This window comes from Papaver somniferum, chromosome 5 (genome assembly GCF_003573695.1).
Source record: "Papaver somniferum cultivar HN1 chromosome 5, ASM357369v1, whole genome shotgun sequence".
NCBI lineage: Eukaryota > Viridiplantae > Streptophyta > Magnoliopsida > Ranunculales > Papaveraceae > Papaver > Papaver somniferum.
This window is the reverse complement of record NC_039362.1, coordinates 125931669-125947275: the sequence shown is the minus strand read 5'-3', so window position 1 is coordinate 125947275 and position 15607 is coordinate 125931669. Positions and strand designations below refer to the sequence as shown.

General features: G+C 35.7%; 1 protein-coding gene across 1 annotated transcript; it reads right to left on the bottom strand.

The window, feature by feature from the left end:
• Positions 1-4977: 4977 nt before the first annotated feature.
• On the bottom strand, positions 4978-9427 carry LOC113282625 (protein SUPPRESSOR OF MAX2 1-like). The gene is made up of 3 exons (XM_026531667.1): positions 7623-9427; positions 6944-7232; positions 4978-6841 (listed from the first exon to the last, which is right to left on the bottom strand). The coding sequence occupies exons 1-3, from the start codon at positions 8867-8869 to the stop codon at positions 5210-5212; spliced, it is 3168 nt and encodes a 1055-aa protein (XP_026387452.1). The 5' UTR covers positions 8870-9427; the 3' UTR covers positions 4978-5209.
• Positions 9428-15607: the final 6180 nt, after the last annotated feature.

Genomic DNA, 15607 nt, shown 5'->3' with positions numbered 1-15607 from the left:
AAGAGTAGTCGAATGACTTTTGGGCTTACATGTATTTTCTCTTCTAAAGGATTAACTTTCACTCGAAATCTCTCTCTCCTTCCCTTCTTGATTTTTCCGATCCCCCTTCCTCTTGGTGGAGAGGGGGTATTTATATGGTTAGAGTGTGGGACCCCTCTCTGAAGGCCGTTGGAACCTTATCTTCTAGTGTCTTGTGTCCATCACGCAGAGGTCTGCGTTTGCCACTTGATCACGCAGAGACATCCTCGCTCGTCCCACGGGTTGATCAACATGTATACTGCTCAGAGTGTTTAATGAGGGTAGTTGAGATGCCTGCTCGTGTCAGACAAGTGTCTTCTACCCCTGTCACGTCCGTGTCAGCTAACTTTCTCTCCATCGTTGATCTTAGCTTCTTTTGGGATGAGATAAAGTAACTCCTTGGGGTTTATTTGGTGTTCCGTAGTGCATCGTATTTTGATGTCTTGGCCTGCATGCTTTCCACGTATCTTTCTATATACACGTGTCTGATGGTGAGATATATGTATACACAACAACCTAAATTCCTAATGTTTTTCCTTAAAACTTTTTGGCGCATAAAAACAAAAAAAATACAAGTTGAAACAGGGTCACTAACTTAGCTTACACGGCTCTACGACTAATTCCAACTTTTATAACCAATAAAAATCTAGTGATCGATTTCGAGTTGCAATATCAAGTGGTCAAGGATGGCAATGCTTATTAGGAAACAACTTTCTCATTAATGCCTACACAACAAGGTTTTGAGTACAAGAAAGGGATATCCACAAATTGATCATAATGAAGAAGCTGGCTAGCTAATATTCAATATGTATAATGAATGTGATCACATGAATTATTGGTATGAATTGAAGGGGGCCTCTAAAATTAAATCTCTCTTATCAATATCAACATTGTCGCATTTGTTCCTATCTGCCTGTCCATTTTTTGTAGGGCATATATATAGATGTCGCAGTGTGAATTGCCTCTATCGATCTACAGACAAAAAACAACCCAAGAAGAAGTGGACGGGAGGTCTAGAATTTGGTCCAAAGACGCGTTAGTTTGTCAAATGCGTTGCGCGTCTAGCTAGAATAGCTGAGGACCAAATTGCACGCAAGTACACACATGCAATAAAGAGATATATTGTCAAATAGCTAGCAACTAGAAATAATAATAAGTGGTCCTTGTGACTTTGATGAGTTAAATCAATTTAAAGACTTCAACGACAAACAAAAAAAAGATACATGAACCGAGTGCAATAAGTAAGCAAGTCCTTAAGTTTTCCTTGCTAATTCATTTACGACTAAGAAAAGAGATAACAACAAGAATTAGGCTAAGACTTGTTGTTTCAATGTTTCAGCATTTTCACAAACTTAACAAATAAATGAAAAGTTTGTTCGAAAGCGCAATCACAATTCATTGGATGATGATACGAACAATCTGAGTTAAAAACTCGCCTGCATCAAATTATCTTTACTGATAAAAAAAAAATCCGTTAATAATAAAATAGATAAGCTCAGGTCATAAGTAACATCACTTTATAGATTTGAAGAAGGTTCAAAACTTAAGGGCCATAACTTTTGCATGGTGCCATTATCATGTTTTATTTAAGATAAACAATCATAGTATATGTTAGTTCCAAATATTAAGATAATTCTAGATATAGTAATGAAGAATACAGAAAATGGGCTATATAGCCAAAAGGGCGAGTTTTCTGGGTCAAATGGACGGGTAGACTATCAGTCTGGGTGATATGGACAGTGGTCACGTGGTTTCAATTCTGACACTTGTATCTCCACTAACTCTTCTTTAAACACGGGAAACATCATCTTTTAGATCTGGTTTCTTCTTTCCTCGCTTTCTTCTTCTGCTACAAAGTTTTGTCTTCCTCATACGTCTTCATCAGGGGAACACCAACACCATCAGGATCAATATTATCTCCACCAACATCAGCATCTCCATCTCCACCATCATCAACACCACCATCATAAAAAACAACAACATATCATCTCCACCAACAAAAACAACAAACTCACCATCAAAGACACCACCACCACCATCAACAAACATCACCGTATTCCTTCATTATCCCGACCACTACAAACTCCAGCAACACCATCATCGAAAAACGCCGCCAATATCAATTTTTTTTTTTTTGAAATACCCTAATTAAATAGAGGTTAATTTCTTAGATTGATTGAAGCTAATTAAAGAAATTTGGTTTTGTTTTCTATCAATTTCACAAGATGAGTAAGTTTCCTAAACCCAATTTTGATAAAAGCCCTAATTTTTTTATTTATGCATTTGAATGAATGTTTCATATATCTTGTGTTATTACTGGATGAAACCGGTTTCGTCTTGTGTTTCTACAGGATGAGCCTGGTTTCATCATCTGTTGCTACTAGTTGAGTTGTTGTACATCTTATGTTTTACTGGATGAAACTGATTTCATCTTGAGTTTCCATAGGATGAGCCGGGTTTCATCATTTGTTGCTACTAGATGAATGTTTTGTACATCTTCCTGTTTAGATTGGACTGATTTTAGTTTCATCCAATTTTTATACTAGGATGGAATTGGTTTCATCTTGTTTTATATGAAACCAATAATCTATTTTACCCATTTTTAACTAAGATGAAACCGATTTCATCTATAGGTAGGATGAATCTATGATTTTTGAATTAGGTATCATTCATTTTAAACAAGGATGAAATTGGGTTTCATCCTATACTAAATTGGGTTGAATTTGGTTTCACCCATTTTAAACTAGGATGTAACTGGTTTCATCCTATACTAGGTATCATTCATGATTTTTGAATTCGGTATCATTCATTTTAAACAAGGATGAAATTGGGTTTCATCCTATACTAAATTGGGTTGAATTTGGTTTCGCCCATTTTAAACTAGGATGTAACTAGTTTCATCCTATACTTGTTTACTCTGTTTTTTGCTCTGTTTGAGGTTACTCTGTTTTTTGATCTATTTGAGGTTACCGATGGTTGTTGGAGGAGAAGATGTTCATGGGTTTATTGGGTTTGGTTTGAATTGGTCTTTGGTTGAGACAATTTGAGCTGCGGTGGTGGTGGTCTGATGTTGCTAAGAAGATGTGAAATTAAGGGTTTTACATGCATGCAATGGTGGTGATTTAAGCTGAGATTGCAATGGTGGATTTGAGCTGTTTTTGTTCACGTACATGTTGAAGATTACTCTGTATTTTGGTGAGATTTACTCTGTTTTTTTTCTTCCAATTGTTGTATGTAATATCCCCACGTACTCGGTTCTATGGTATTCTGTTTTTTGTTCCTGTAATTTTTAGTGGATTGGAGTAGAAATTCACGTAAATGTTGAGGAGATTCCTCTGTTTTTGTTGAGATTCCTCTGTTTTTTTTCCAATCCAGTAAACATTTGAAGAAGATAGGGACATATTGGTCTGTTCCAATTGATTCTTAAAATATATGCTGGGTGAAATAACTAAATTGGTTATTTAAACAGTATATTTATGATTTTTGGTTATATGAACAATATCAAACTAGAAATCTATTTCTCCCATAAATTCTTGCTTTTGGTCCTTTTTACCAATTTTGTGTGAAGAATAATTATATTGTTCCAGATTATTGAATTGTAAGATGGATCTTTTCGGGTACGCGTTCTTTTGAAAGCTCAGTACGCGTTTAATGAATCAGTGTGATAATAATAACTTTGAACTTGAAGACTCATGCAAGATGGATTTGTCAACCACTCTCCCAAGCAACTTTTGATTTACGTCAAAAGTCGGACTATTTCTCGGTGGAAAGTGCTGCCGGCCAATAAATAGCCGGCCGAGTAAATACTGATTTTGAAACTTTCAAAAAGTATGATGGCTACCATTCAAAGAAATAATAATGCAAAAATAAGGTGCAAAATTTAATGATCATTAATCAATGAAATTTTAAGTACGTGTTTTTTGATACATCAGTGTCTAGGACTTTAATAAAATCCAACCTAATTTAACTGATGGAGGGACCTATCTATATTCTATACATGAGGACGGGAAACTCTACTGCACCACCCCGTTAAGGCATTCCAATGGCTTTCTTCTTTCAGACCAGGGATGCCTTGTAGCGGACTATTAAATTTTTGTGGGGTGCGAGCATTTATGACTTTATGATCTACTCCGTAATTTCACTGGTATAACTTGTGGTTGATTTTTTTTTTTACTGTTCCAAATTTAGGCTGCGAATGTCATAGACTGATAAATACTTATATGAGATTTCATGTAAATGGAATATGCCCAGCGACGGAGGCACATTGAAACAAACGGGATCTACGGACCCCACTTGTTTTCAAACTCCAGTATAAAAAAACTTCGTTTTGTGGAAATTTCAGCCATTTGTGGGGAAAATAAGGGAAGAGGAAACTGAAAATGTAGATTTCCTTGAATTTGACCCCGGAGCAATAAACCTTGGCTCCGTCACTGAATATGCCTGATGAATGCTTATATGAGATTACAGGTAAATGGAATATGCCAGACCGGTTTGCTGAATAACCATTGCTGGACTTTGTATTAACATCTTAGGTGCTCAAAAGATATTCGACTCACTGTCTCAACTTTACAACACAAAAGAACATATTTTTGATAAATTTTAGAGAATGAAAATTTTATATCAATATAAACAAATATTGAGGTATTTAAACTCTCAAACTTATTTGATCGATTTAATTCGGAAAATGGGTCATTTGTCCAAATATTTTAAAACACGTTTCAAATGGACGAGTAAAAAATAGTTTAGGTGAAATGGCCAAAAAAAAAAAGAAATAGTAAGGATGAAACTGGTTTCATTCCGACTTAAATTTAACAAATAGCAAGCATGAAACTGGATACATCCTGTGTAAACTAAAAATAAAAAAAAATATTTGAAAATGGGAACGATGAAACTGATTACATCCTGTCTATTTTTACATTTTTATGCATTTAAACAGTATCAAAATCTAACTGTCCATTTCACCCAAAAATTGTTCATTTTGGTCTTTTTAACCAATTTTGTGTTTAATTTAATATTGAATAATAATAAATATAAAAAAAGACATACCAAAAAAGAAGAAAAAAACTCCAACTCCGTTTCCTCCCGCCGTCTAAGTATTAAACTTCCTCCTAACCGTCACCAACTGTCTTTTACCCGTATTTACATATCTACCCATATAGTAATACACTAAGTACCCACTGTATCCCTTGTTTTACGTTTCTTCTATAGCTACTGTAACCTTGCTTGGTAACCAATCTCCATGAATTCTGCTTTTCTCTGAACTTTTCTTCACCAAAACAAGCTTCACAGCTACATTGTCATCTGAAGCTAAGCTTGTAGTTTTCAGCTGATGGAAATTTGGTGTCAAAATTCTGTCTATCCATTCTTCCAAACCAACACTCTGACCAAACCACACACCACCTACAATCTGTTCAAGTGCTTCTTCATCGACTGTTATTGACCATCTATCTCCAATGATTGAAGAAAATCTAGAGGATATTGTCGCTGCCACTCTGTTTCGAATAAGACCAAAGTCGATAGGACTGAATATAATTTCATCGTCCACGGACTTGAATAACTCGAGTGTAGATGATGTTACTGGATCTTGGAGTTTGTTCACTAAGCTGTATTCTTGCTCTTGTTCAACTGTAACACCACTTGAATTGCGGGATCTCTCTGTCATGTCTTCTTCAGCATCTGCTGTTTCATTCAGGTCGAAAGAGAGTGATGAACCCATGTCGGTTCTCGGTTTTGTGGATCTAATTTCATCACGGAGCCAGTCAGGCCTGCGTTTGGCTGTCTTTCCACCTGACAGTTTTAATTCCCACCCACATTGGGCTATTGATGAAAGCTTAACTTCATTTAGCGGCGCAGATTTCGGGAAGTTCCTAGCATTTTCAGGTAACCAATCTGCAGTCAAGATGAATATGACGTTTCCTAGACTGACTTCTCGTCCATGCGAGTCTGGCAATCGACCTCTATCCATTGCGCGCTTGATGCTACCGTGAACAAGCATATCTGCACGATCAATGTCTTCGAGGATGACCACTGCAAAAGGGTTTTTCCTCACGGCCTCTGCTATTCGATCTAATGTTGTTTTCCCACGGAAGCTCATATCTGATTCTTCATCCTCATCCGAACGTGAACCAAGGCGAATTGTAACAGGACTTTGTCTGCGTACTAATTCCGCTAGTGTTGATGCCATCTTCTTTTTTCCAATTCTATCAGGACCTGCGAATAATAACCATGTCTCACCTTTCATCCCAAATCCTCGGCGTTTGCTGTCTCCAGATTTGGATTGGACCACAGATGAAGCAACTGCAGAGGCTGCATCTTGTTGCCACCATACTTTTTCCAACAAACCCTTGAAGAGACTTTTGAACGAGTCTGGGTCCAATATATTGGCAAGTTTATCTTTTTTCGCCTCAAAGTCTTTGATGACCGGTTCTGAAGGTATGCAACCTGCGAAATCCCTTGTGCGCTCAATGTGGGTTTCGTCAAGGGTACTTTCTGGTAATTTTGAGTTCCCGAGAATAAGCTCTGTTCTTACGGGACTTCTTGGTGGAGTAGGTCGATGTCCAGGTGGATTCAGAGAGAGACTTGGGTTCATTTGCAGTGTTCCTCCAAGGTTTTTGTTTATCTGTAAGGTGGGTGGGAGATGTTGCCGATTAAGTAGGTTCGCCTTGTATAAGTTTAAGTTTGCCATCGGCATAGCAGTTGAACCGCTTCTTTCTGAGCTCGGATTGGGACGGTGGAAGCTTGGGTGAAGGCGCAGGCAAGCCAAATTCCATTTCTTTTGTATTTCTTCAGTTTTCTGTTTTAAGATCATCTGTTGATCCTTGGCCTGCAAAATCCAGTTATTAAACAAACGAGTTAGGTATGATCCGAGTATTGAAATTTCAGCACCATAAAACAGCAACTTCAATAAGACTTTCAGAATACATACATTTGAATGGTCTGTCGAATTGATATTATCATTCTGAGGCTTTGCAATCTGTAGCCATTGCGGCAAGGGTTGTCGAGCAGATTCTTGTTTCAAATCAGAAGAAGACTTCTCTAACTCCACTGCTAGTTTAGCTACTTCTTTTTCGGAATTCTCCTTGCATAGCGGACAGCAGGTAGTCGTCCTTTTAGAAGGATCCATGTTTTCAGACGGACGTCTTAATAAAGGATTTGATGCAATTGATAAACCTTTCACTGGAGAGCGAGATTCAAGTGAACCATTACCTCCAAGCCTGTAATTACCAAAGATTATCACAAAATCATTTAGTTTTCAAGAAATTCTGCATCCGCAATTCCAATATAATCTAAGACTGTTGTGCATCAAAATACTATTTCCCTTCCTTTACAAGAACATGAATAATCAAAAAGGGAACTTCGTCATGCCCACGAAAACATTTATCCTTGTTTCCTATTCAGGAATCTGTTTGTTATATCTTTCTATCTAACACTCAGGACGAAGCATAAAGTATCTAAACGATAAACAATTTCAACGATTGAAAAGATTGGCTATGGTTCTTAAAATGATTTTCATTTCTCAGATGTAGACATTTCTTTCGGCAAAACATGAACTAAAATTTTCAAACATACACTGTTCTAAAAAAGAATTGATGAGAAATACATACCCTGGAAACAAGCCCGGAGGAGGGTTTCTGGCAGCAACCGGAACTGCCTGTAAATCCCAATCGTTCTCCATTGTAGGATGATAAACTTGACACCTCAAATAAGTTTCACAGGTAGCTGTTCCGATGAGCCATAATTTTCCATTACTACCCTCTCCGAATCTCTCCAACAATTTCCCCATCTCTGCTACAGCTGTTTTCCCCATTTCTGAAACCATCTGTTGCTGTTGCATTGGATTTGAACCCAAGATACCTCCAGAAGCTTGATTTTGTTCAACTAACCATTTTAAATCTCCCAAATTGAGAATTACACCGCCGCAACCACTAGTACTACTTAATCTGGTTTCAATGGAATCCCCTAATTCTTTGACTTTTGCAGAGATCTGGGTTCGATCTGCAGTGAATTCTTTATCTAAACTAATCACCTGAACATTTCTAAGAATCCCTTCACCGCCTAATTCCTTGTTATCAATTTTCTGCAGAAGCTCCTTCATAACAGGTTCTGGTTCTGAATCTCCAACCAAAACAGGGTTCCTCTTCTTAGTCTTGAAAAGGACATCAAAAACCTTCTTCACTTCATCTTTCCTCTGTTGCCCAGATTGATCAGAATTCCCTTGCTGTTGTTGCTGCTGCTGTAATCTTGGGTTCAAATACAGATTCCTATTTGCTGCTGCCATGGGCGAAGGTCGAAAACCCAATCCAGAACCGATACTCGAAGAAGACGATTTCACAACTGAATTAGTTGAATTCAAAGACTGTTCAATTGTAGTCTTAACAGCCGGACTTGAAAAACTAGCTTCACGCATAACACGACTAACGCTCGGATCATCAAGAATCGATACAATAAGCTGTTCTAATTCAACTTTGACAGCCAGAAGCGGCTGTTGCTGTTGTTCAGGACATCCACGGCGTTGATGAGCTTGAGCACGTTTTAAAGCAGCCATTAAAGCATTTGAAATTGGTGGTTCAATTCCTCCGGGTGATGAATTCTGAGCTGATGGAAGTCTTTCAAGTGCAACACTGAAACAAAGCTCAAGTGCTCGACATTGAAGTGGATGTGATGAATTCGGATGAGATCGAATACAAGCTTGCCGTAAATAACCAGTTGGTGATGATAATAATGTTGCTGCAACATGTAGAGGTGTTGTCTGTCCATGATTTCTTCTTGCTGCTTCTGCTATTGAGTGGTTTAATACACTCGCTGCTTCTGGTGTTAGGGTTTGTTGAATTGTACTTAATCCAGCTCTCATGATGATGAATTTCTCAAACTTTAACCCCCAAATTTCTTATCTTCAATTCAATTCAATCAAATTATCTTCGCCAAAATTGATCCAGACTAACTAACCGCCGTACTTAAAACACTTCAATCTCTTCATTCCAATCAATCATAATCTATCTTCTTCTTCTTCTTCTTCCAAATTGTCCCTGTTCGATGAAGAGGGTTGGGTTTAGAAATGAAAATTAGAGTCTGAAATTCTCTGTTATCTAGGAATCTTATAACAAATTGGGATTTTCTTATCAAGTGGACAAATTGGCACTTTTTTCTCTTGGGAAAAAAATAAAAATAAATTTATAAAAGAAGATTCAATCAACCGACAATACTTGAAAACCCAGCAAGAAATTCTTTTCCTTTCTATCTTTACAAAGAAGAAGAAGATTAATTGAATTGGACGAGAAGTGAATTTAGACAAAAGGGAATTTCTGATTGATATATACTCCCAAATTTTTGACTCCTGAGAATCAGAGAAGAGAGAAGGGAGAAGAAGAAGAAGAAGAGGATATAAAAGCACCGTCCTTTGAATGAAACATATATCCCCGAAAACAAACAAACAAACTCTCCTCAAAAAATTTAATTCCTCCTGCTAAAAATCATTTTACCGGTAAAATGTGAGAAAATTTTAGTTTTTACAGAGAAGTGATAATAAGCTCAAAAACAACTTTTTGAAGCTGAGTTTTGAAATGAAACCAGAAATGCAAATTGTAATAATGTGAAAAAACAGTAAGAAACTGAAAGAAAGAATAATTTTTTTTACTGCAACCTACCTGAAAATAAAATTTGGGTTGGAGTAGTTGATTATTCTTCTTCTCCTTCAGAATTTTTGACAGCAATTTCTTGTATTATCTGGGTCTTCTTCTTGTTGTATGTTGATGATGTAAAACTAAATTCTACCATGTACTGTCTTTAACTATATATGTGTCAAATTTGAAAGAAAAATACCTTTTCACAGAGGAAAAAACAGAGACTTCTCTCAAAAAGTCCGTCTAAAATTGACTACACCTTTTCATGTGTTTTTTTTACTTTGAATATTTTGAAACCAAATATTTGCTTTTTTATAACACGCAAACTGAAAAAGGAATTTTCTTTTTTTCTTTCTTGCTTGAATCTCTTTCTTACTTTTAAGGACTTAAGATTTTTTTTACTTTTGGGACACACTTTTTGCGCAACTTTTCAAGTTTTTCTTTTTGCAGATTAAAATAAAATAAAGTAAAGATGAAAAGTGGAGGAGGAAGTGAAAAAGTGTGGGGAGTGAAAATCTCTGGAAAATCATGATATTCCCTCTCCATACCGCACGCTCTCACTTACCTTTTACGCCTTTCCAAACTTTTATTCACTTCCTCCCCCGTCTTGAATAGTGCGTAACATTCTAATTTCTAACCTCCTCCGCAAGTGGGATCCATGTTGGCTTTTTCGTACAGCTTCCGAGTCTTTTTTTACTTAACTTTCAAAATCTCCTAGAGCTAACGTCGAGGAGCCATATCTGTCTGTGACTCTGTGGTGCTAGTACGAATGAAGAAGAGTAGCAAATCTGATTTTGTGCACGAATGACATCCAAGTTTTCTCATCTTGATTTAACATTGATTGGTTTAAATTAACACTTCTCAGATAAACATGTAGGAAATTGGAAATATCGTAAATATTGACGTACTGATAATACCTATCGATGCCGATAATACCTAAAAGAGTGTATACAAAAATGGCTATGTTGTAGATATCGATAATAACTACAAACATTTATGTAGAAAAATACTATATACATTTGAGTAATTTTCCGAATTTTTTTTTGAGGCACTGTTGAATCTAGACTGTATTATAGGATTTTCCAGTGTTTGAATATAATTATTCTTTCTTAACGTTATCTATAAAGAAAAATGGTCGAGGCTGTCGAGATTTTGCAGGTCCTTGATCAAGATGAGTTTCCCAATCTCGACGAGACGACAACTGATTCAGAAATAATTGCAGAATCGAAAATCAATGTGAAAATTCGTTACAGAAAAAAATTAACCCTAAAAGACTCTTTTCTCTTTATCATATATACGATAAATGAGTTCAAATTAGTTCAAAATTCCATTTTTTTATATTATGATGGTCGATGAACGAGTTCAAATCAGTATAAAATCCCAAAGATAGTCATCAAATACTTGATTAAAGATCCTAAAATTTCATCAAGATTAAATTGTCCCGATGCCCCACTCACAACCGAGATGGGGCACTAAGTTATTTCTAATGATTTCATAGTCAATCAATCAAATAAATATATCAGGGGTTGTAGTTGTGGTGGTACTCCAAAGTAGAAAGCCAATAAGATCACAAGTGAATTCTACCTTGTGCAGTTGGTGGAGTATTTACGCGATGTCCAAATTTTATTTTATTCGGTTTTGATGGTCATATTACTCGAATGAAATATCTATGTAACATTAAATTAACATTTTCCAAATAAGCATGTAGGAAATTGGAAATGTCGTAAATATCAAAACACTGACAATACCTAAAAGAATCTGCACAGAACCAGATATGTCATAAATATCGATGTCGATAGTACCTAAAAGAGTTTATATATCACTGACTATGTTCTAGATAGCCGAACTGATAGTAACTAAAAACATTTATGTAGAGAGATACTACATATACTGAATAATTTTTCGAGAAAAATCCTTTTGAGGCAGTGCTGAATCTAGATACAGGATTTACCAGGGTTTGATTATAATTATCCTTTCGTCAACATTAAATTAACCTTATCCTTTCCGGGCAAATACTTGATCAAAGATCCTAAAATTTCATTGAGATAAATAGTTATGGTGCCTCAGTTGCGACTGAGACGGGACACTATGTTGTTTATAATGATGTCCAAGCCAGTAAGCTCGCATGCAAGTGAACTCTAATTTGAGCAGTTGACAGAGTATTTACGCTACGTCCAAATTTTGTTTGATTTAGTTTTGATAGTCATGTTATCCGAATGAGATATCCTACATACATGATAACATGACTAGTTGTTAATCACTTAATCAATCAAAATACAAAAAAAAAGAGAATTTTTTTTTTCGAATAAGCATGCGGGAAATTGGAAATTTTGTAAATATCTAACACGCCGATAATACCTAAAAGAATATGCACAGAACCATATCTTAATAAATATCGATGTCGATAATACCTAAAAGAGTATAAACAAAACTGACTATGTTGTACATACGGATACTTATAATAACTAAAAACATTTATGTTGAGAAGTACTACATATACTGAATAATTTTTCGAGAAAAATCGTTTTGAGGCAGTGTTGAATCCAGACTGTATCGATCACATGATTCCCTGGATTTGATTATGATTATTGCATCAGAAACATTAGCTATTAATAGAACCCAATAACCATACATGCATCTATTAGTATGACTTGAAAAGAATATGTTTTATCTATTTCTTATTTTATTTTTTGTATTTCTTTTTTCAGGAAGCTCTGAATTTATGTCCCATAATCATGCTTTTATTTTATTTTTATCGGTAATTTGTGAAAAGAAATTTACTTAAAAAAAAATAAAAACAAAAAGGCATTTCCCACTTTAGGAATGGCAAAAGCTTTAAGAAAACATTGACCGAATGTGTGTTCTTTAAATCCATTACTTAGCAGCGCTATAATTCAAAGATCATGTGCTTCATAGGTATAAGATGGATGAAATAGCCAAAAGATTATTAGGTATGCAGTTAACCACACGATTATTGCGTGCACAAGTTAGCCACACTACCACGATTAGGCACTTCAAGTTAAGAAGAGGCTAAGGAGTTTGCACGATCAAGAAGCTTATATCCTTAAAAAGGATGTTCCGATGAAAATAAACATGTCCTTAAAAGGATGTGTCCAGCGTTAATTGGAGTGAACGCATATGTTCCTCAAAATGCCTAAAAAATGGTTGCATATATCCATCCTCACAATTGGTCACCTTTAAAAGTGAAGGATGCGCCAACTCGATGGCTTCACGATCCTGATTAATCTCTCAAATGGGTTATGAAACAAAACGAGCGTGGACATTTATTTTCATTCATATACAAAATATGGTGATGTTAACTGCACTGACTTTCTCCATGTTTTAGTTATCACTGTCATGAGGTTGTCTAGTAAAATCTATTAAACACGGATATTACAGTGATAAATTACTAGATGATAATATCAGTGACCTGAATATGAAACTCATCTGCATCATCAAAAAAAATTTATGGATCGTAAAAAAGAAAAGATTGTTTAATTTTTACGTAGACGGAGACGCTGGACGGAGACGCTGGTGTTATGTGCGGACAAATTCCTTAAGAATCAGTCCTAAAGTTCCATAAACAAGTACGAATTATCACTCTTGTTTCTTGCAAAGTGGCATATTTTTTGTGTAATATTCTCATTGCTTCTCCTTCTCCTTCTCCAGTGGTCCTTTTTTCAAGAAAATAAAAATAAAAATCAAACTAAATCCTAGAGGACGTGAAATTTGTGCCGACTGCACTTGAGAAGAGTTACTATCCACCAGCTCAATTCTGACGAAGCGAATTAAGTCACTCATGACGTACAAACATTTCACATGCATAAGTGTCGTTGTTTTCTGTTTTCAGTTGTCCCAAACTGCATGCACTCTTACGCGTTGAAGCGCCCACAGCCATGCATAGATACTATATATATTTTTGTTTTCTGACGAACAGAGATCCTGGCTCACCATTGTATTTTTGATGCAGAAACACTTGTATGGCTTAGGTCCGTTGAATGGGATGGTCGACGAGGAGAAGCGTACGCCCCACACTGAAATAAATACTGTATTTACGGACAATCAATCAAGCAAGCATTTAAGATTCTCCTTTGTATTATTTCAGAAAACTCAAACATTGTCGGCAGCTTTACAGTTTAAGTACCAAATAGATACAAAAAATGAAAAAAGTTACTACAAAGTACCAAATAGATCGATGGATGATGGTGATCACTGATAACGGCAACTACAGTTTGCTCCCTGTTCAGTTATATTATTTCGAGTTACCACCTTCTTACTAAAGTGTCTGTGCGTAGCTCCTTCTAAAATCTACTATTTCAATTTGCACCCCTTTGTTTTAGTAGATTTTGCTCTCCTTCGGCCCTTTGTCATGGACTGCGGTTACGGCGTACAACCAACTAAAATAATGTTCAAAAGAAAAATATTCGTTCCACGGATTACCAAAACATGCGTATTATTTGATTCAGACCATCTCTACAACACCTTATTGTGTTTTCCCAAATATCCAACCTCATGGACGGATCCGCGGGCAACATTTCGTGTCCCACTCTCTCAAGTTGAGCCTACAACGACTCAAATTGGGTCCAAGTCCTGGTCTGTAGGTGTAATTACCTAGGCACATAATAGTAACAATATACATGTAGTTCTAAATTGTCAGATTTTACGCTTGTTTATACACATCTATGTTATTGTAAATCTGATGGCTTGAAGATGCATTGTGTACTTATTTATTTATTGAAGCAGCATTTATTTGTCCTTTCCAGTGCGTCATCGCATCTATTTTACAATAGTTCTCTACAAATCCAAAAACTAAACAAACTAAAAGAATTGACAAGCATATATTTTTTTAATGGGGCTCTTCCCCGAGGCTAGCAGGGGTATTATTTGTGTTTATCAATTTCTATTTTTTCGGTCTGTTTATATATGCATTGATATTTTCTTAAAGAGGAAGGATCTCTATATATTTTTATTCTAACACTATCTCACATATTGGACGTCGTTTTGGTAAATAAAAACCAAACGGTAACGGATTTAAAGCTAATATTTTCGGAATATGTTCCTCTTACACAACTTTACATGCCTACCAAAATTGAATGTATTCTGGAATATTAAACCTCACAACTTACCGGTCCTAATTTCAATGGATAAAAATCGGTTAGTTTTCAAAGAATTATTTTCGAAGTAGTAAGTGATCTTGTTATACGTTTTGGAATACGCTTATTTTTGGTAGGACAAAGAGTTTTATAAGAGAAAAATACACCAAAATATTAGATTTAAATCCGTTAAAGTTTGTTTTTTATTCACCAAAATAACATTCAGCGTGGGAGATACTGCGACAATAAGGTCCTGTTTGGTATAGTTTTCAAAAACAGTTTTCTGTTTTTAAAAACAGAGAAAACAGAAAACATGAGAAAACGCGTTTGGTAAGGACATTTTCAGAAAATGTTTTCTATCTGTTTTCTGTTTTTAAAAACAAAAAAATGAAAACAACAAATTATTGTTTTCTGTGTTTTCTCTTTTTTTTCTTTTCTTTATTCTTTTCTTCTTTTCAGAACAAAGTAAGAGATGGGGAATGACTGCAAGTGAGTCATGGCTAATATCACTATCTCTTAGACGAATCTTTACATTTGATCCGATTTAGTTGGTTTTCCTTGTTTTCAAAAACAGTTTACCAAACAATTTTTAGAAAATGAAAACAAGGAAAAAAGGGTATGTTTTTAAAACAGTGGAAAACTATTTTTGAAAACTGTTTTTCAAAACTGTATCAAACAGGCCCTAAAAGTCCGAGATCCTTCCTCTTGCTTTAAAATAAAAATAAAAATTGGTCTAACAACATTGAAACTTCAGGACAAATGGGAAAGCAGTTTGTAATAAAGTATGAATGAAGGGACTTACAGTAAAATACAAAGAAAAGGAAAAAGTTATACCTTATCGTGTTTCAACTTATGGGAGAGGCGGACGCATCACAA

What these genes read in the sequence shown, in the direction of transcription:
- LOC113282625 (XM_026531667.1), bottom strand. Translation starts at nt 8,869, where the DNA reads ATGAGAGCTGGATTAAGTACAATTCAACAAACCCTAACACCAGAAGCA. An exon ending in CCTCCGGGCTTGTTTCCAGG is followed by an intron (nt 7,233 to 7,622) that starts GTATGTATTTCT and finishes TGGTAATTACAG; the next exon opens with GCTTGGAGGTAATGGTTCAC. An exon ending in ATTCGACAGACCATTCAAAT is followed by an intron (nt 6,842 to 6,943) that starts GTATGTATTCTG and finishes TGGATTTTGCAG; the next exon opens with GCCAAGGATCAACAGATGAT.